General features: G+C 41.7%; 1 protein-coding gene across 2 annotated transcripts in view; it reads right to left on the reverse strand.

The window, feature by feature from the left end:
• Window positions 1–757: 757 nt before the first annotated feature.
• The window catches only part of MORC4 (MORC family CW-type zinc finger 4), a 53174-nt gene continuing 33144 nt past the window's right edge, over window positions 758–20787 (reverse strand). The window contains exons 10-17 of one of the 2 annotated variants that reach the window (XM_038587999.1): window positions 20353–20451; window positions 17019–17147; window positions 15435–15503; window positions 14919–14970; window positions 13372–13547; window positions 2599–3286; window positions 2049–2294; window positions 758–1693 (exon numbers count right to left, since the gene is read on the reverse strand). In XM_038587999.1, coding sequence (XP_038443927.1) covers window positions 1613–1693; window positions 2049–2294; window positions 2599–3286; window positions 13372–13547; window positions 14919–14970; window positions 15435–15503; window positions 17019–17147; window positions 20353–20451 — 1540 coding nt within the window. In that variant the 3' untranslated portion in view covers window positions 758–1612. Of the gene's footprint in view, window positions 1694–2010; window positions 2295–2598; window positions 3287–13371; window positions 13548–14918; window positions 14971–15434; window positions 15504–17018; window positions 17148–20352; window positions 20452–20787 lie in introns of both variants that reach the window. The other variant, XM_038587998.1, reaches the window with a different exon arrangement.

Below are 20787 nucleotides of genomic sequence, written 5' to 3' on the forward strand. Positions count from 1 at the left end.
AGGCCTCCTCCCACTCCTTACGGTCTCACTGGACAGTACCTGGACCAGGCCTCATCTCCAAGGAGGAAAAATAAGCTCGGGAGGGTTTTCCAAAGTAACTCTGCATGGGAAAAGATCTCCAAAACATTCCTTGGCACTACCTAATCCTATTGCCATTGCTTGATCCCGCCGCCCCCACCTCTCCCACTTTGATTGCTTCTCCCTTCCTACTTCTTTTTCATTGTTGGTATATTTTCATGTGTTCATCGTTCAACGTCTGATGAAGAGTGCCTTGAACTTTTTGGAGAGTCCGTTCTATATAAACACAATAAAGCAATGAGTAAACAAAATGTCTACTTTTACAAGGGTATAGGTTTTACTATTTTCGGGTAATAGGAGATCAGCCCCCTTCCTCAGCACTGTTCTGAGTGAGGGATAGTAAATAGATCTCCCTGCTCTAAAATAGCTCCCTCGCTACCTGAAATCCCAGTCTGGTGACACATATTTTTTGAGTTGGGAGCCCTGATTTCTTTTTCAGAACTTATGAAAGTGCAAATACTGTGTGCGGCTGGGGAGATGGGCTGTTATTCAACCTTGGTTCCCTTTACATGAACCCATCGTTTCTACCAAATGAACATGCTTTTCACATTCCAGCTTTTCCCCTGCTTTTGGACATGCTATTCTTCCGGAGGTGATGCTAAATATAGTATCAATCATAAATATAAAATTACATTATATGTTCAAGAGTCTCTCATCTGAGATCTAAATCCAAACCTCATTCTTTTTAAAAACAATTTATTTTTTTCCAATGTAAGACGAATAATGGGTTTATTATAGAAAATTTGAAAAAGGCAGGAAGATAGCAAGAAGAAAAAAATATCAACCATAGTCCTATCATCTAAAGAACCACCATTGTTGCCACTGTTGCCAGCATGGTCATGCTTGTTCTTAAAACAAATCTAAGTTTAGGTCCCATTTCTGATGTGAAGCCTTCCTTCACCTTCCTCCCCCAGAACCTCCCTACCATGTCTGTACCACTCACTTGTACCAGTTAGTTAATGTGGTATGTGTCCTGTGTTTCCAACTAGGTTGTTCAGATTCTTGAAGGCTGAAACCATGAATTATACTTCTTAATTTATCTCCCAACACCTACTCCATTGGACACAGTATTTGCTGACTGATTGAACCTAAGTGCATACAAACCATTTCAGAAAGGATATGAAACAGGTCAAGTATCTACGTCATGAAAATTAAAGCTTTCAGGTCACCTGGCTTGGTGACTATTGCTTTTCTGTTCCTGGAACTCCTGAAAGCCTATGAAACTAGCCTCTTTCTCCACACGAAAACTGAATAAGAAGCAGACTGAGTAAGAGCCAGGATTTACTCAAATATTCTCTACATAAGGCATAAAGGTGAGAAGGAGAAAGAGACCACACACACAAGGAGAGAGAGGGGGAGAAGGGGAGGGAGGGGAGGAAGAAGTGAAGATAAGAGAAGACCAGAGAAGACAAAAGAGCAGGGTAGGGTACAGAAGGGTATATAGAGTATATAGTCCGGTGCTCAATCCAGTATGTGATTTGCCTCCAGCACCGTATACAGGATCCCATCCACTTGTTCTGAGTCAAACCCGATCTCACGAAGCTCCAAGTGAGGGAGGACAGAAGTAAGGAGATAGCTGACGTGGATACGCAGCCGCGTAAGCTTGGCCAAAGCCCTGTATGATGGAGTGAGGGGGGCAGAAGAGATGACATGAAGTCATTAGCCATCAGAACAAATGAAGCCCCTTAAAAACGGGCCTACATTCCTCAATAATGATGCATCCATTAGCTAGGCAGAAAGAAGAAAGCGTGGTGCCATTGAGCACGGGGAGGCCGACTGCAGCTCTCTAGGTAACTCCTCGATCCTTGGTGGTCTCTAAATTAAGGCTTCCTCCCTTATCTATGGCCAGTGACAGGGGGCAGGGGGGGCGGGTCCTAAGGCCTGCTTTCCCATTAGCACTCACAAACTGAGAACTAAACCCTAGGAATTAACCTTTCTAGGTCATCTCCCTCTGGGGTCCGGTAGGAGACCTGAGCCTTCTGCAGCACTTCCAGGTGTGTCTCTGTCTCCTTCAGTTTCTCTTTCAGTTCCTGCTTTTCTTCCTTGGTTCTCTCCAGCTCAGCTTTCAGAATCTGGAATTCAGCTTGGCGATAGCCCATGTGTTTCTTGCTCCAGTATAAGCCTTCGGTCTCCTGGGTGGTGTAGGTTACCAATTCACTCTGGACTTTCTGGAATTCGGAATGCCAGTGATTCCTCTCCTGTTCCAGCTCCTCCACCTGCAGTCCAAGAAACAGAAACGCAATGACCCCCACATGCTACGAGCGTGCCAAGGCGTGTCCCCTAATACATTCACTCCACGGGTACTCCATACACGGGCCACTTAGGGACCTTCTCCCAATTCCCCCAAATACGGGAGGGGAAGCCCATTCTCGTTCATTCAATATGAGACAAGGCACAGAACGATTCAATGGTGTCTTTTGCCTTGAGGCCTCCCAGGCCAGGGAATCCACCTGAGCCTCGGCTCTGGGCTCTCCAGGTTAAAACGCTCTCTCAGTCCCAGCAGTAAGGTGTGGCCCTGACCTTTTGCTGGAACAAATTCCGCTCGGCCAAAACACGTTCCAGTTTTTCTGTGGTTCTTTTCAGTTCTTCTAGCTCCCTGTGGTTCTTCATCTTGGGCGCGCTGTGGCCTCCGCTCTCGTCGAAGCCTCTGCCTGGTCCCCCAGCGGCCGTAGCTGGGGCTGCGCCGGAGGCCCCAGAGGAGTAGGGTGCTGGGTTCCAGGACTCCACGGCTTTTCTCCTCTCGGCCAGCTCCTCTCTGTTGAAGGGGATCAGCTGGATGGGAGCCCCCGAATCTCGGACGCCTTTGGCGACGCCGACCACAGCTACAAAAGGTCCCTTGTGTGCCTCCTCCTTGTTTGTGCTGCCTCTGTTAGACTCTTCTGCTACCAACCTGGGCATCTGGTCTTCTAATTCTTCGTGGAGCAGGGACCCCTGGTGGTGGTCTGGGGCCCCTGAATACAGCACTGTAACCTCCCGGCTCTGACTGCTATTCTTGCTTGCTTCTGGGTATTCTGGAGAAAGGTATGGCGGGGTGCTTCTCTCCGAACTGGATTTCTCGTGGCTGTTCTCCCCTTCTGGGTAGGCGGCAGCTGCCTCAGCCCTCCTGTAAGGGCCAGGCATGGAATAATCTAGAGGAGGTGTTGTCATCTCATTCTGGAGCCTTCTGCGTTTCTCTACCGGCTCCTCTCCCAGAATCCATTTGTACTTGCTGCAAGAAGAAGGGAAAATTAAATGTTAGTTTTAAATTAAAAATTAAATTAAATTGTTGAAATACAAGCTAGGCATATTCTTTTCCTTTGGAGTCTCTCTCCAAACTCCATGTATTAGAGCAGACTCTAGCTGTTAACCACACTCAGTTTGGGTTAGGAATACAACTCTACCTACCCCTGCCCCTACTGCTGGAACATCAAACTCTGCACTCATCCACCTTGTTGAGACAGCAACCAGTCTGAAGGGAGAGGTGAAATCAAAAGGTATGAGAGCTAGCTAGACCAGGCTGACTGACCTTGGTAAGAATTCTGAAAGTAGGACTGAAACCAGCCCAACTCAGAAGTCTCCAAACTGCAAAGAAAGGCATAAACACACACACACACACACACACACACACACACACACACACACACACGCAAAATCCTCTCACACGAGAATGGAAAAAAAGGTCATAAAAAGCCTAGTAGAGTATGCGGAGGAAAACTGAGCCAGCTCGTTAATTTTAAAGTGTCACAAAAACCTTCCAGTTTCAAAGACTTAGGCACATTTTTTTTTATTATTGCAACAGAACACCAAGCAGTTCCTTTGCCAGCCAACTGGATTGTGGCTACTGCCCATTATTCACTCGTAAAAGTTAATTAAAACACAGGGCCCTCGTCGTTGTCGTTGGAAACAAACAAGTTAAATCGGCCAATTCAAGTCATTTCCCTCTTACGGCAAAAGAACTCCCTTCTGCCAGGGCAAACAGGCACTCCCTCATTTCTTCAGGAAAAGTACAGGATAGGAATCTCAAATTGCCTTCCATTTCTGGCTGCTATATGTACTAACTGTTCTCGAAGGAACCAATGAATCTGGTGCCAATGAAATCTATAGGCAATTTAAAAACAGCCAGGAGGATGGGACCTCCCCCTTTCTTTCTCCCCCATCCTTTTTACCCTGAGAACTATTTTGGCCCTCCCTGCACAAAACCATGACATTTCGAGGTGAGAACCACTTTTCAAATTTTTGATGAGAAAGAGTCCAGTATATTATGTATCAGCCATGTCACAGTACAGTATTTCAAGGCCATCCGCCCACTCGTCTCTGCAAGTTCTGAGAACATCTGTAAGACATCTCAAAACTTGGCTTCTCACAGGGCCCTGAATGTCCCTCGAAACTAGGGTTCTCCTGGAAAGAAAACTGGTCTGCATCTTAACAGAAATTGCTGTGTCAACCTTAGGGGGAAAGCAACAGTATTTAGGGGCAGGGTGAGGCCAAATGTATTCCTCTCTGGCATGCTAGGGGCCACTGCAGAGGGTCCGTGTAGTTGTGCTATGCAGCGAGACAGAGGAACAGTCAGTTTGGATGTAGGGAGGAAGGGTGGATGATACCAGATAGCAACACCACAGTTCTATGAAAGGCAATTGGAGTCAGATGATCTCCCTTCTCTTCCATTTCCCACTTCTAGGGGTTCTGCCCTTAATCACCTCTCCCTGTATTTCTCTCCTTGGGTAATCTCACACAACTCCATGGCTATAGCCTCCCAGCCCTGGTCTCTAGTGGTGCACTTCCAGTTGCCCATCCCATATTCCTTCCTGGTGGTCCCCACCGGTATCTCGGGATGTATAAAAGTGGCCTTTTATTTTCAACTTCAAACCTGTCCCCTCTCCTAGGTTTCTGATCTGTGGGATGACACCAGCCAACTCAGGAATTTTATATAGTTCTATGGGCTATCGACACCCAGGTTTGAGCTCATGTAACTGCTCCTGAACCACTGCAACAGCTTCTCCCCAGTCTCCCCTTTTCTTACCTCCGATCACCTGCTGCCAAGTTAATTATCTTCCTAAGGCACTACCCTGATTATGTTACACCCTTCTTTGAAATCTTTATCTGTTGTTCCCCACAACATAAAAGCTTAAACGTCTGTCTTAGCTTGGTGTTCCATTCCGAATCACAAAAAATATTTATTGAGCACTTACTCTGTGTCAGACAGTGTGATAAGGGTTTAACGTGTATGGTCTCATTCCATTTTCCCTGAGGTAGGTGGTATGTTTGTCAGAATTTTTTAAAGAGGAAACTCAGATGTAGAGAGGTTAACTTTCTCAAGGTCATAGAGGTAGTCAGTGGCAGAGCTGGGACATCACTTGGCCCTAGCTTCCTTGAAAGATGCCAGCCAAAAGAAATGCCCCATGATTTCTCATGCTGCTTGTTTTGATTGGAATGCCCTTCTCCAACCCAACACTGTATGTCTAAGACTAGCTCAAATGCTACTTCTGAATTCCTATAGCACCCTAGCTCTCTATTATAATACACATCACTTTTTACCTTGTGTGTGTGTGTGTGTCTTGTATGTTCCCTACCAGAAGGACTAAAGTATAAGCTCCCCTACAGAATAGAGCTTAACTAACTGCGAGGTGGGAAGAAATGAACGAAAGTCTGCACCTAAGAGGAAATCAGAAAGCAACTACTGTGTGAATGAGAGGAAAAGAAGTGGATTTTACGGAGTGGTTCTAGTACTTAACTAGTTCTATAAGTAACGGTCTGGTTCTTCCCTTTAGGAACTGATTCTTATTCTAGACCTGTCTTCACTCATTTAATAAGGATTAATTTTGGGTTCACATACCAGGAATTCTTTTCCAACTACATAGCTGGTTTCTTCTCATTTTTTCTTTTATCATACACCTAAATTGTCTGTCTACAGCTGATATTTTCACAGGGACTGCATCGAATCTGTAGCTCAATCTGGGGACTACTGCCATCATAACAACACTGTACCCTCTGATCCATAAACATGAAATGTCTTTCCATTTATTTAGGTCTTCCTTAATCTCATTCAATAATGTTTTATGGTTTTGTTTCCAAGGCTTACTTGCACTTCTGTTAAAATTTATTCCTGAATACTGTATTCTTGAAGCTACTATAAATGGAGTCATTTTACTAATTGCTTTCTTAATTTTTTCAGTGGCTTTTATTTGAAGTATAGTTAATGTAGTGTTTTATTAGCTTCATATGTACAATATAACAATTCAACAATTCTATACAGTACTCAATGCTCATCCAGATAAGTCTACTCTTAACTCCCTTTATCTATTTACCCCCCACACTTCCCCTCTGGCAACCACCAATTTGTTTTCTATATTAAAGAGTCTGGTTTTTCTATTTGACTCTTTTTTCTTTGTCTCTTTTTTAATTTGTTCACCTGTTTGGTTTTGTAAATTCCACATAGGAGTGAAATCATATGGTATTTGTCTTTCTATATATGACTTTTCACTTAGGACTATACCCTCTAGTGCTGCAGTGGTAAGATCCCATTCTTTTAACAGCAGAGTAATATTTCACTCTGTGTGTGTGTGCACATACCACATCTTCTTTATCTATTCACCTGTCAATGAACATTTGGTCTGCTTCCATATCTTAGTTATTGTAAATAATGCTGCAATAAACCTAGGGCTGCATATTATCTATTCAAATTAGTGTTTTTATTTTCTTTGGTAAATACCAGCAGTGCAATTACTGGATCATATGGTAATTCTATTTTTAATTTTTTCAGGAACTTCCATACTGTTTTCCACAGTGGCTGTACCAGTTTGCATTCCCAACAGTGCAGGAGGGTTCCCCTTTTTTTACATCCTCCCCAATACCTATTGTTTCTTGTGTTGTTGATTTTAGCCATTCTGGCAGGTATGAGGTGATATCTCATTGTGGTTTTGATTTGCCTTTTCCTGATGATGAGTGATTGACCATCTTTTCATGTGTCTGTTGGTCATTTGTATATCTTCTTTGGAGAAATGTCTGTTTAGGCCCTTTGCCCATTTTTTTAACCAAATTATTTGGTGCTGTGTTAAGTTCTTTATATATTTTGGGTATTGGTAACCTCTTATTGGATATATAATTTGGAAACATTTTGTCCCACTCAGTAGGCTGCTTTGTCATTTTGTTGATGGTTTCCTTCACTATGCAAAAGCTTTTGGTTTTGTTAAATTTCCATGTGTTTGTCAATTTCCCAAATCGCCTTCTGTTGGTGATTCTATTCCACTGTGATTAGAGTAAAACCTTTGTATACTATCAATCCTTTCAATTTATTGAGGCTTGTTTTGTAAACACATGGTCTATCCTGGAGACTATTCCATGTACATTTGAGAAGAATATGAAGTGCTCTATATGTATATGTCAGGTCCAGCTGGTTAATGGCATTCTTCAATTCTTCTGTTTCCTTGTTGATCTTCTATCCATTATGGAAGGTGGGGCACTGAAGTCTTCAATTATTATTGATATCTGTTTCTCCCTTCGATTTTGTCTGCTTTTGCTTCATATATTTTGGGGTCTGTTATTAGGTCCACATAGAAGTGTAATTGTTACACCTTCCTGATAAACCCTGTCATTATGAAATGTCCCTCTGGATTTCTGGGTAACATTTTTTGTTTAAAGTCTATTTTGTCTGATAGTAGCATAACCATTCCAGCTTTTGTATGGTATATCTGTTTCCACTCTTATTTTCAACCTATTTATATATTTGAATCTAAGGCATATTTCCTGTATATCTGGATATTTTAAAATACATTTCTTACTATGGTGTTTCCTTACTCCAGTACTGCTTTGGTCCTACTCTCCTTCTTTATGCTATCATTGTCAAACATTTACATCTGTTGGATGAGCCCAACAATAAAGTTGTATGCATATATAAAATCATATATATATATATATATATATATATATATACACACACACATATAGTTTTATGAAATTATTCTTTAAATTAGTTAAGAATAGAGACTGGGAAAAACGCCATTATACTGCCTTTTATAATTGCCATTGCCAGTACTCTTGTTTTTTTTCATGTGAGTTTGAATTACTCTTTGGTATCTATCACGTGCTTTCAGCCTAAAGAACTCCCTTTAGTATTTTTTGAAAGGCAGTTTTTCTAGAAACAAATTTCATCTGCTTGTCTTTACCTGGGAATGTATTATTTCACCCTCATTTTCTTTTTTTTCTCTTCATTTTCTAAAGATAGTTTTACTGGACTTCAGCTTCTTGCTTGATACTCCTTCTTTTACTACCTTGAATATGTGATCCTACTGCCCTCTGGTCTCCACTGTTTTTGTTTGTTTGTTTTAGTTTCAGAGGTAGCATGTAGTGATTCATTAATTGCAAATAATACTCAGTGCTCATTATATCAAGTGCCCTCCTCAATGCCTATCACCGAATTATCCCATCCTTATAATGGCTGCCTTGAAGTCTTTGTGGGCTAAATCCAACATGTGGGTCTCTTTAAGAGCAGTTTCTATTATCTGCTTCTTGCTTTTTCCTATGTACAGGTCACTTTCCTGTTTCTTTGTATGTTTCATAATTGTTGGCTGACGACTGGATAGTTTATAAGTTTTTTTTTTTTAATTTTTAAGTAATCTCTGCAGTCAGCGTGGGGCATTAACTACCAACTCTGAGATCATGAGTCACACACTCCACCAACCAAGGCAGCCAGGTGCTCTGACATATGAATATTTTAGGTAACACAGTATAACACCTCTGGATACTGCTACCATCTCCCTGAGTGGTTGATGTTGTTGTTGTTTGCCTGGTTGGTTATCTAGTGACTTGGCTGAACTGTCTCCATGAAATCTACTTCTGCTACAGGATGCAGCCTCCAATACTCCTGCTCAGATTTCTGGGTTTTTCTATCTCACCTGGCAATGTGGGATTCACCCTGGGGTCAGCATCAGGCCACTTACTGATCAAGGATTATGTTTAAGTCCTCTTAGCCAGTTAGATTTTTACCCTTTACCACTGGATGTATGTGTGGCTTTGGAAGCTGCTATTACAGTTCAAGGAATCTACTTCTGCCCCATGTTCAGCCAGCCCAGTAGAAGTGGCTTGACTTTTCCCTCTCTAATCACCTCTCAAAGGGCACAACTTTGAGCATGCACACAGTCTTCCCATCTACCAGGATATGTATGTGTGATTTATTTTTAAGTATGGTTTCCTAGGGGTTGCCCCTGGGTCAGAAAAGCTTCTTTTTCATCCAGTGGTTCCTCAGAGGCCATGTTTAAGCCCCTACTGCCAGCGAGGGCCCTGTCCCCTTTGTTGTTTGTTCTGTGTGAGGTTGGAGGGCTGCTTTAAAGCCCACCTCATGTCCTAGCCAGATTGCTCCTGAGTAAACCGTAGCCTTGTGCTTATGCACAGCCTTGCTAATACCAGAGCTGACTGTGATCCCAGGAGAGGTCTCCTTGACTTTTTCCTTTGCTCTGTTACCAAACTTCTGACTGCTTGGCCCTTTTGCTTGTTGTAATGTGTATCATAGAGCTATGAGTGCCCTCAGTTATGGTTCACCAAGACTTCCATTATTTCTGAGAATGCTTCGATGTTTTCTTGGCTTGCTTCTTCAGGTATGAACTTCTGCCCTATATGCATGCAAGCTGTGGCTGGGGCAATAAGAGTCTGGTATTGCTGGCATGTTGCCCCTAAATGAGTGTTTCCACCCTAAATGGGGGCTGGGTGGGAGAAGAGAGACCCAGTCCTACTGGGTCGGTCCAGAAGAGAGCTTTTGCAAGACAGACTTGGGGAACATGTGAAATGTTGGAGGTCTTTCTGACCGTGGTGAAACCATAGCTGTAGACTGGGAGCAAGGGAAAGAGGAGTCCCTAGCTTCTTGACCACAACCACCTGGATAAGAGCTCCCTGAGCCCCCCCTTCCTCCCTTTTGGGTAAAATATAGCTTGGAGGGGGATGGCAGCAAGCTCAATGCTGAAGATTGTTGCCATTCTCTCCGAGATTTCATAGATTTTCTTGAATGGATGTTTATTTGCTGTAAGCCTCTGGGACAATCCCCAGGAGCTTCAAATGCTTGTTTTGTTTTGTGTAAAAATATTTTCCACTCAGACGGTTATTTGTTGGTAAGAGTCTGTCACATTCCTCATTTCTCCATTCTGGAAGTCTCTCTCATTAAACTGTTAAAACTGGCTGCTGAATCAATCTTACTCACTTAACAAAATTGTTCTTCTGTTTCTACCTTGTGTCTGTGGTTTCAAATATGCCTTTAGACACATCAGAAAGTCTGTCTTCAACTCCTTCAACTATTACAGTGTAATTTCTTTTTTTTTTGTTATCCTTTTAAAACATGAACTATTTAAATTAGCCTTTGATGTATAGTTTATTCAAGGGGTCTCTAAATATCTAAATAAATTACAGCTACTAATTGTCTCCTCTATCCATATACTAGTGGGTACTTTAAATATTAAGTTTGCGACCACACATATGAAACCCAGCATGTACTGGGGATACTTATGTATCTAACTTAGACTACCATAAGCTCCTTCATTCTTGATTCCATCACTGCCTTAGAACATTTCCTTTCATACAGCAAGCACTCAAATGTATGCAGAGTGAATGAACACAAAGAACTATTTCCTTGAACAGAAATAAGCAGGAAGATTATGCTTGCTTACATACTGGCTGAATCCATTCTATACTGCAAGTCCTCCCATCCCCTTGGCTAGTTTGTGAAACTCACAAAGCTATTTCCAATGACCCCTCTGAGGCCCCTGCTGGGTCACAGAACTTACCCTGCTAGAACCTTTAAAAACTCTCTTGTGTAGTGTGGGCTTTATTTAATCTAGAGTTGGAAGGCTGTACTACATGACCCAAGGACTCTTACCAGCTTCAGGTTTTGATTAATAACAAAGGAGACCTTTGTAACTCCTGACTAAACCTATTATTTCATTAACATTGTTTTACCAAGAAAACCCTGTATGTTTTATGAAACTAGCATACCTTCATTTCTCCCTACAAAAAAGGCAGACTCTGCAATCGATCTGAATCTCCTTATACATGTAGCTTATAATGACACAATCAGCTTACTGACCTTACATAAAGCATGACATTAGCAACATTAACTATCACATTCTGTCTTTCCCTTGAAAGGATATTATTCTCAAATTAAAATTATACACGAATGAAACACTTTACCTGTCCTCTACAGCCAAAACCCAAATCTGGACATAGCAGTTCCATAAATATTTCATACAGAAATCCCATTACAGATTGATGAAGTATGCCACCCAATGGACGTACTGCTGTACTGCACTCATCAAATACACACATTTATGTATCAGCAGTTGATATCTCCTTCAGGTGTACGAGAAACCACTCTAGAGTAAGAAAAGAGACACTGAAGAAAAAGCAAAAGAAAGTGGTCCCAGCAGGGAAATGATAGCCTTCTGAGAGCAACAACACCTTGAAATGCCAATGGCAATTCAGGTGCATGATCACCTCAAGGAGATCAAAGTAGAAAGGCAACAATGTGCTTCAAAAATGCACAGCACTTTACTGGATGTCACTCTGGACCTAAAGTGGGGGGTAGAAAACTATGGATGGGAACAGAGTGGAATTAGACTCAAGGCCCTGAGACTGGCTGGACTAGGTCTTGCTGCACAGTTCTATGTTAGAACCAGCTCCTTCCCTAGGGCTCCAATTTAACATTAGTTACCAAGTGCCTACTATCTTCCAAGGCACTGTTCTAGATGAGCTCACAGATTCTCATTTAATTCCTTTGGAGTTTTTTTTTAAGATTTGATTTATTTATTCATGAGAGACACACACAGAGAGAGAGAGAGAGAGGCGCAGAGACACAGGCAGAGGGAGAAGCAGGCTCCAATGCAGGGAGCCCAACGTGGGACTCAATCCCGGATCTCCAGGATCAGGCCCTGGGCTGAAGGCAGCACTAAACCGCTAAGACACCGGGCTGCTCTCCTTTGGAGTTTTATTAGTTTCACTCCTAATAGCTTACTTCCTCTTGAGACTTTTTGTTCATGTTCAGGGAGAGTCATGGGGTCCTTCCAGTTATCTACAGGGCTTAATTGTGAAGAATCACAGAATAGGGGATTGCACACATGCAGAGATGTTTGTCTAGGTGAGAAGCTGAAAAGACTCACCTATGAAGCAAGAGACAAGGAAAAGAATCAGTATCATTAGGGGAAAAAGCCAGGAGTTACTTTTTCACCTTGATATGTATTCCATTGCTTCTACCCTAGAATATATTAAAAGATACCCCAAATGAAAAGGGTCAATGAAAAGTCACAACCCATTACATAATAGTCACATAATCGACGACTACATTAGTTTCTACTGTTAGGGAGCAACTCTGTACCTGCCTTATGGTTTGGCCCTGCCAGAAGTGAGAAGCATAGTAGAGAGGAGAAGGCAAGTCATATTAGGAGTCCTGAGTTCCAGTCTCATGGTAGTAGAGGGGCAGTCATATCTTTCAGCACTTCACATATTCCTGTTATTTAAGAAAAATAAAAGGTATGCTCCTTCCTGTTATGAAGACTAACAAAATTATACCAATGAGGTGCTAGAAGATGGATAAGTAAAACCCAAAACGAAACTCACATTCATAATTGATTCTAGGAGACAACAAACTAGAAGGCTTGCCTCACAGCAAACTTCTTTTTTCTTTAATTTTTTAAAATTTATTTATGATAGGCACATAGTGAGAGAGAGAAAGAGAGAGTCAGAGACACAGGCTGAGGGAGAAGCAGGCTCCATGCACCAGGAGCCCGATGTGGGATTTGACCCCGGGTCTCCAGGATTGCGCCCTGGGTCAAAGGCAGGCGCTAAACCGCTGCGCCACCCAGGGATCCCTCACAGCAAACTTCTAATAGTTATTTTTGATATGTGGTCAACATGTGCTAGGCCTAGGGGGCCCCACAGGACTTCTATATTCATCAACTTAAGGGAGAGAAATAATACTTCTCTATGTAACATCACCTTACATTTGGATTGTACATTATGCTTTTCAAAGACTTTTCAAGTCCATTGTTTCACTTAACATGGTTCCCAATGTAATGTGACTACATAACACATTAAAGAGTACTTGTCAGAAGATTACCTCCAAAGAGAGACAGATAGACTTGACATAGCAGTTTCAGCAGTAATACTGAAAACATGCAATTACATGCAACACACAACTCTATTGACCCAAAATCGTGCGTCTCTACCCAAAGTCCATTGCTAGACATTAGGAAAAACATAAACATGATAACCATACCAGCTGACTTTACAGGAAAATGGACCCAGAGGCTTATTATTGAAGAGACTATGTTTCTGACCCACCTGGAAAACTGAAAAACACTGGAGTCCAGAGGCTTAAGCTGAAGAGAAGGTGTCCTGCTCTCTTCTCCAACAGATGGAGGCCGGCTAGGAGTATCGATTCCCTCATATCCGATTGTCTTATTGTTCAATTCATCCACATTTTGAATAGCAGGGATCTTCAGTGGATTAACAAATACCTAGCAAACAAAGAAATGATTCGTAAATAATCCTAATTTCAAACAAAACACCAAAGGATGAGTCAATCCTTCAGATGCTAGGAGAAAAGCTTGGCCAAAAAAAAAAAAAAAAACTGGTTTCCTACGGCAAACAAACAGCGCGCAGTAATGTACACTCGAACACTGAGCCCAGTTTGGTTATAACCTTAGCAGCTGGACACCTACAGACCTCCCTAACTCACTTACTGGCTTCTAGAGTTTCCCAACCCACAACATAAACCCAGGCCCCCTAATCACCATCTAATTTTCTCCTGTGGCCCAGTTTAAGGCTGGGTTTTCACTCCTCTGAGATCTGTGATGCGGGCAGGGCTGGAGGGGCTAAGCATTGCAGCAAGTGTCAGGGCTGGTTTCGGAGAAATGCATGCAAGAGACTAACACATAATCACAGTGCACACACACAGAGACATGCATCTAAGATCTTGTGGGAGAGCCAGCTGATGGAGACAGCATAAATGATGAAGGTGGATGAATATAAAGGGGAGGTAAACTGAATGAGGACAGGGCAGTCCCAGGAAATCTCCTGATCTCCAGATCAGACTCTTAGGCCAAGACATGAGGGTATGAAACCTGTTATGTTCATATACCTGGCTTTCGGTTGGATGTCAGAAGAATTAGTATTAGATTGCCTCTATCCTCACCAGTCTGACCTACCCTGATTGAGTGGGGGAGAAGGTGCATCTAACATGCTACGAGCAGATATCTTTGGGAAAGAGGGTCAAGAGGAAAATCATGCAGAAAGGCGAGGTTGGGTGGGGAAGATACATGGGTGCTATGGTGGCTGTCAGGAAAGGATTGTCCCTGAGAGGACGGCCAACCTTATTGCACCCTTCAGCGTCCGGAGCTGGGCAACCATGTCCGAGAGACAGTGCTCCTGAAAATTCAAAACAGCAGAGTCTTTATAAAGCCAGCCAGCCTGAAAGCAGGGATAGGGGAGGGGCACAGAGAACCACCCCTTCTTCCCAGAGAGGAAGGAGGAAGGAATCACCCCTGAATTCTGGAAGAAATGAGACTGAGGAAAAAACAAGAGCAGCCTGTACGAGGATGCACAATCCTGAATATTCTGTGACACTGAACGTGACTGTCCAGAATCAGTGCGAAATCCAAATCTGGGAAGTAAATGACTTTGGCTCTTCTATTTCTGGTGATCTGAACATCAGTAACAGCAGATCAAAGGATCAAAGCAAAGTCAAAAGATCCCATGGGAAAAAGACCACCAGAAGCAGTGGTTCGTTATTTCTATGCAGCTCTCAAGACAGCTGCCTCGTTCAACCTATGTCCTCTGTTGGGGGAAAATTTTGCATGAGAAAAGAAAAAGGGCAGACTGTCTCTCACCTGGTGGTTCTCATTGTCCACCAGCAGCTTCTTCCTCTCAAGGGCTTGATCTCTAGGAGAAGATAAGAGGGCTATTTAGTTCACTCATGGCATTTCTCTGTCTGAAATGGATTACCAATTGTAGCCTTAGCTCATAATGTCCCTGCCAAATTAGTGGGCCCCACTGAGTAAATGATGCTGGAGAGAGGTCAACTGCCCCCACCCAAAGAGTGAGGGGGAGGGGAGGGACAAAAGACAATCACTAGTTAAGATACACAGGAGATGACTAGAAGGAATAAAGAATTGGGAGAACAGGGGAGGGAGAGGGAACTCATTCAAAGCCAAAAAAAAAAAAAAAAACACAAAAGAAAGAAAAAGAAAGAAGAAAGAAAGAAAGAAAGAAAGAAAGAAAGAAAGAAAGAAAGAAAGAAAGAAAGAAAGAAAGAAAGAAAAATCTCTCTTCTCAAAACTTCCCTGTCCTGTTAGGAAGAGTCAGGCCCCTCGGCTGTATGATCTAGAATCTTAAAGATACTCAACTGTTTCTTAGCTTTGCTCAAGTATAGGTCTTCATCGATGAGTTCTTGTTCCTCTGGAACAGAGCATCTCCTGTGATACAGAGAAGAAATCATCTTTTGGAAACAACATGTGCCCTTTGGTCTTACCCTTTAGTTTCCCTATAGCCTTAACAAGGTAGGTCTTGGAGGCTAATAACAATCCCCTGACATTACAGAGTTCAGATTCCCCCCACATTACAAAACCTGTGTGCCAAGTTAGCATGTAGCAATTCTTAGTTCAAGGCACACTGTCACCTAATTATTTTTGGTGCATACATTACCTTTCTCCCAAGACATTCAAAGTACCTAAAAAAAAAAAAAACCAAAACAAAACAAAACAAAAAAAAAAACAAAGTACCTGACACCTGCAAAAATCCTACTATTGGTGGACAGCAAGAGGCATAAGCTCTATTTTTACAGTGGATTTCCAGCACAGGAGAGACCTGCCTGAGGTTCCATACAAAGAAATCATTACAGAGACCAGAACCTGAGTCTTTTGCCTCATTTACTGAGAAGGTATTCCCAAGGGGCAGTCTAGAAGCATGAGACTAGCTAAATGAGGTGATGATGCCTGAAGAAGAAAATCAGAGGCTATGACAGAGAGAAGCAATAAGGGATTAGGAGCTTAAGTCATAAAAACAACACAATGGAGGTTAGCAAAGAGGAGAGAAAGGAAGAGTCTATAAATGGAAAGAGATCTGCTATATGTAAAGCACAAGGAAGAGAATCTTATGAGTAAACACCGAAAGGCATACTCAAAAATGTATTCAGTGGTCAAAAGCAATCCTAGGAACAAATATACAAACGTTAGTAATAACTGGAAACCCTATGGTATACCCATTTTATAAGGAGGCAGTGTCCTGGAAGTCTACATGTCCTGGCTATGTGTAAACTGACTGAAGATTCAGGCTTCAGAAATGAGACTCCCAAACACTCCATTCCACATTCCAGTCCCACAATCCCACTGCTGCCCAGGGAGAGCCCTTGTTCCCAAATAGTTTACAATCTCTTGAAGAGCTGAAGTACATACATATGCAAAATGTCTAAAAAATACAAAACCGTATTGAACAAATGTCAAGAATTAAATACCACAGGAAGCCAGCATAAAATTACTGTAAACTATTATCAATAGGAGAAGTATATCACACAGAAATACTTCAGCTTCCCAGATGGATATGATTTGGATAGGCAGATGGAATGCAGAAAGTCATCGTAAACAAGAAGAATGACACTGTCAAGTCACAGAGGAGGGAACAGTCATGGCCCATGTGGGGAACACTGGAGCCACAGGCCTGGCTAAAGCATACAGTGGAAAATAAGGCTGGATAGGTAGGGTGGGATCAGTTAGCAAGGGGCTCCGGTGTTAGGCTGAAGAGTGTGGGCTGGAGATGAAAAGTATTTTAGTGGACAAAATGAGTGAAAGAGAGAGGGGTTCCGCTTATGGAATGAACGAGTCATGGGAATAAAAGGTACTATACTCAAAGAAAAAATCTTTTTAAAAAGCGTTTTTAGAATATAGAGACAAATCAGCAATTTTCTCTGCCACAGTACTGAGTCCTAATCTTACCTGTACTTTGGATGGGAGTTATAGTAACAAAACCATCTTGCAGGTAATGTAGATGGATCAACCTTGCCAGGAAGCTTCCTCCACTTAAGACACTCATCACACTGTACCCATGTCTGGTCAGGAATCTTCCTGAATGAAGGAAAATAGAGGTATGACTGTGTATATCCTAGCTCTGTGCCCTTCTGTTAGAAAGGCACACCCTAAAAGTGAAAGAACAAAATTTTGTACATGAAATGTGTTAGAACTCTAATGTTATAGTCCAGGTATCTAAAATACATATCTTGAACTTCACAAATAAGATAATAATAGAACTACGCCAGATATGGATATGAAAAAATAGTAACAAGTATTCAACATAGTAAGCTACCATTATTTATGGAAGTAAATAATGTTTATCCAGAATCTCTTGTTCTAAGCAAATGAGGATAATTTTAACTCTAAAATTAATTAACTAGGAAAACATTTATATACATATAAATATACATGTTAACACTATTACCAAGAAATAAAACCAAAAGATTCATTTTATTTGCTTCTATCCAACTGTGTGACTGATTTGAAATGCATTTGTGGGAGTCACGGAAGCATCATCATCATAAAGTCTCCCTCATTTCCCTGCAGACTCCCTAGTCCTCTCTTTTTTCCATTCAAAAGTCTTTGTTTATACTTCAATCAAAATTTTATTAGGTTGATATTCCCAACATTAACCTTTTAAAAAGTCCTACAAGTGTGATTAAATTTCATAGTTAAACATGGTCACTCCAGTCCAACAACTGGGTTAAATAAAGGTAAAATACTTCTAGACTTCTATGCTTAAGACACAAAACCACTCCCATCCCTGGCAGGAAGCCTAACCCGGTCACCTACACCTCATAGTGAATGTATTTCTCTGTGAATGAAAAGAGGTGGTCCATATATATAATCAAAGCAGTGAGCATCTAAAGTGTGAAAAGCAGACTAGAGGGAGAAGGCTAGAGAAAAGAAGCAGAAAGAGGACAGAGGGGCACCAAGGGCCAATTTGAGAAACATGTAATTTAGCCTAGAAGTATGATGTGTGTGTTACATTTGTGCCGCTCTTATACTAGCCATTTCACTAGAGTGATATGGTTCTTTTTTGTCTTAGTTCAATATTCTCCTTATCTTTTTTTTTTTTTAAGAGAGAAAGAGAATGCAAGCTGGGGCTGGGGTGGGGGAGGGGAAGGAGGAAAGGGAGGGAGTGACTCTTAAGCAGGCCCCTTGCCTAGTGTGGAGCCCAATGTGGGGCTCGAGCCCACGATTCTGAGATCATGACCTGAACCAAAATCAAGAGTCAGATGTTTCACCAACTGTGCCACCCAGGAGCCCCTTCCTTATCTTTTTAAATAATGGGGTTATTTTATAAAAATGTAAGATTATAGAAAACCTAGAAAATACAGAAAGGTATAAAAAAAGACCAAAGGTACTTGTATTTCTACCCCTCAACCACAATGTCCTCTTCTTGTTTGAAACTCTATTTTAACAGAGAATTCATACATGTTTTTGGATATATAGCTCCCCATCTCCTAGCTCCAGGCTGCTCCAGTTTTGTAATCTCTAAACTCTGAGCTCAGGTCTGACCTCTGGTGTCCATGTATTTCCATTCAGCCACTGTTTTATCTAGAGCCAGAGATAGCCAAAAGCAGTTTCAGCCTTAGTGGGAGGGGAGAGGAAAGGTCCTATTAGCTTTGATTTTACATGTTAGACACCCAGAAGACCTGCTTGCAGAAGCCTGCCACTATTACTGTCTTGGGGACTAGCAACTCTTAGCCTCAGGTTACACTGGATTATGGGAGATCCTTCCATCCAGGCAGATAGGAGAGGCATTTGGCTCGTACTTGCAATAAACAGGTAGTTGGAGGGGTTGCACAATATTCCCCTCACTGCATCCTCCTTCCAGAAGAGTCATGCCTAAGAACTTGGGCTTTCGGGGGCTGACCACCTGTATTTGAACCTCGAATCTACCACTTTCTATTTGTTTCATCTTGAACAAGTTACTTTTTTTTTAAAGATTTTATTTATTTATTAATGAGAGACACACACAGAGAGAGAGTGGCAGAGACATGGGCAGAGGGAGAAGCAGGCTCCATGCAGGGAGCCTGACGTGGGTCTCGATCCTGGGTCTCCAGGATCAGGCCCTGGGCTGAAGGCAGCGCTAAACTGCTGAGCCGCCTGGGCTCCCCTTGAGCAAGTTACTTAAGCTCAGTGTATCAGCATCTACATTTGTAAAGAGGTAATAATGTGATTCTGTCTACCTCACAGGGTTGTTGTAATGATCAAATAAATGTAAACCACATGTAAAGGACTTTTACAGGGCCAGGTACATAAGTACTCAATAAACAATAATAATTATTACAATTGTGCCCCCAGAAAGGTCTTATAACACATGCACACACACTCTAGCAATATATGAACATCTGCTTCATTGTATTAATCACTGCCTGTTTCAAAAGGCAAAAAAAAAGGCATCTCATCTAAGTTGGCTTTTTTTTGACAACACAGAGGCTGGACAGGAGCAGAGATCTTTAGAGTAAGGCAGTGATATTCACACAACAGCCGATCATGCTACATTTGAAACAAAATCTTGTATCATACATTTGCCTGATCATTTCCATTAAAAAAAAAACCCACAGGTGTCAACCCCCAAAATGAACTTTTAACACTCTATAATCTTTGTCACGATGGTGGTGTAAGTGATTATACATGTATTGTCACACATTCTATACTCTGTTTTATGCTCCTTTTGTGGCTCACTGAGCCATGTCATCCTGATCCATGGTTCTGTATGGAATTCTCCATCTTAAATTCAATAAATTCCTGATATGCTGAGTTCTCTACTTTTACCCTCAAATTTCTTGGTACAGGTCCAACAATGTTCGCTAAAACAAAGAGAAGGGAAGTTTGCTAATATTTTTGAACACCTACTATATGCCAGGTCCTATACTAAAAATGTTATGCTATCTAATTTCAAATTCTCCCGGAGGTGAGGTAACTTACTTACCCAAGCTCACCCAACTATTAAGAAGCAGATCCAGATTTTCAACCCAGGAGTGTCTCATTTAAATGGCCATCATCTTCCATTATATCACACTGCCTGTAGGATAAACTCACAGCACTAAACTCTTCATATTTATGCTCTAAGCCACACAAATGTTAAACCAGAGTGAAGAGGTCTAGAGAATGATGAAATCAGTACCTGTGATTTCCCCTTTGTTAATTAAACCTCCTTAAATGAAAAGCACCATCTTACTCTTGTTCCTTCCATTTGCTCTATGGATATCACCCCAAATACCTTTATATTCTGTTATTTACTACTCACGGTATTGGCCTGGCTATGGCTGAAGACTCAAAATTTTCTTGAGATGTCTTTTCCTTCCAATAAGCATTGAGCTTCTGGGCAAGGGCATTTATTGTCAACCTGAAAGAAAAAGCAAGAAGTATGTCAAAGCTGGGGATCTGTTGAACAATTTTACGATCTTTGAGATGTTCCCATTTAACAGAAGTTGACACTGCAGAATAAGCAGCCTAATGGTGAACATCTATACTTTCAGAAACTAGGATGGGAATTCACTATCTTTGCAAATGACATGTCAAAATGATGAAGCCATAATGTCGAATGGTCACTTTGGTTGCAAAGGCAAAATGGTCACTAGTCCCAAAAAGTACTGTATTCTTCAAATTTTCAGGACTTCTAGAATCATGAGGTGGCAGAATTAACATCATAGACAATGACAGAAGATTCAACTGCAGAGGC

This window comes from Canis lupus, chromosome X (assembly GCF_011100685.1).
Source record: "Canis lupus familiaris isolate Mischka breed German Shepherd chromosome X, alternate assembly UU_Cfam_GSD_1.0, whole genome shotgun sequence".
NCBI classification, from domain to species: Eukaryota; Metazoa; Chordata; class Mammalia; order Carnivora; family Canidae; genus Canis; species Canis lupus.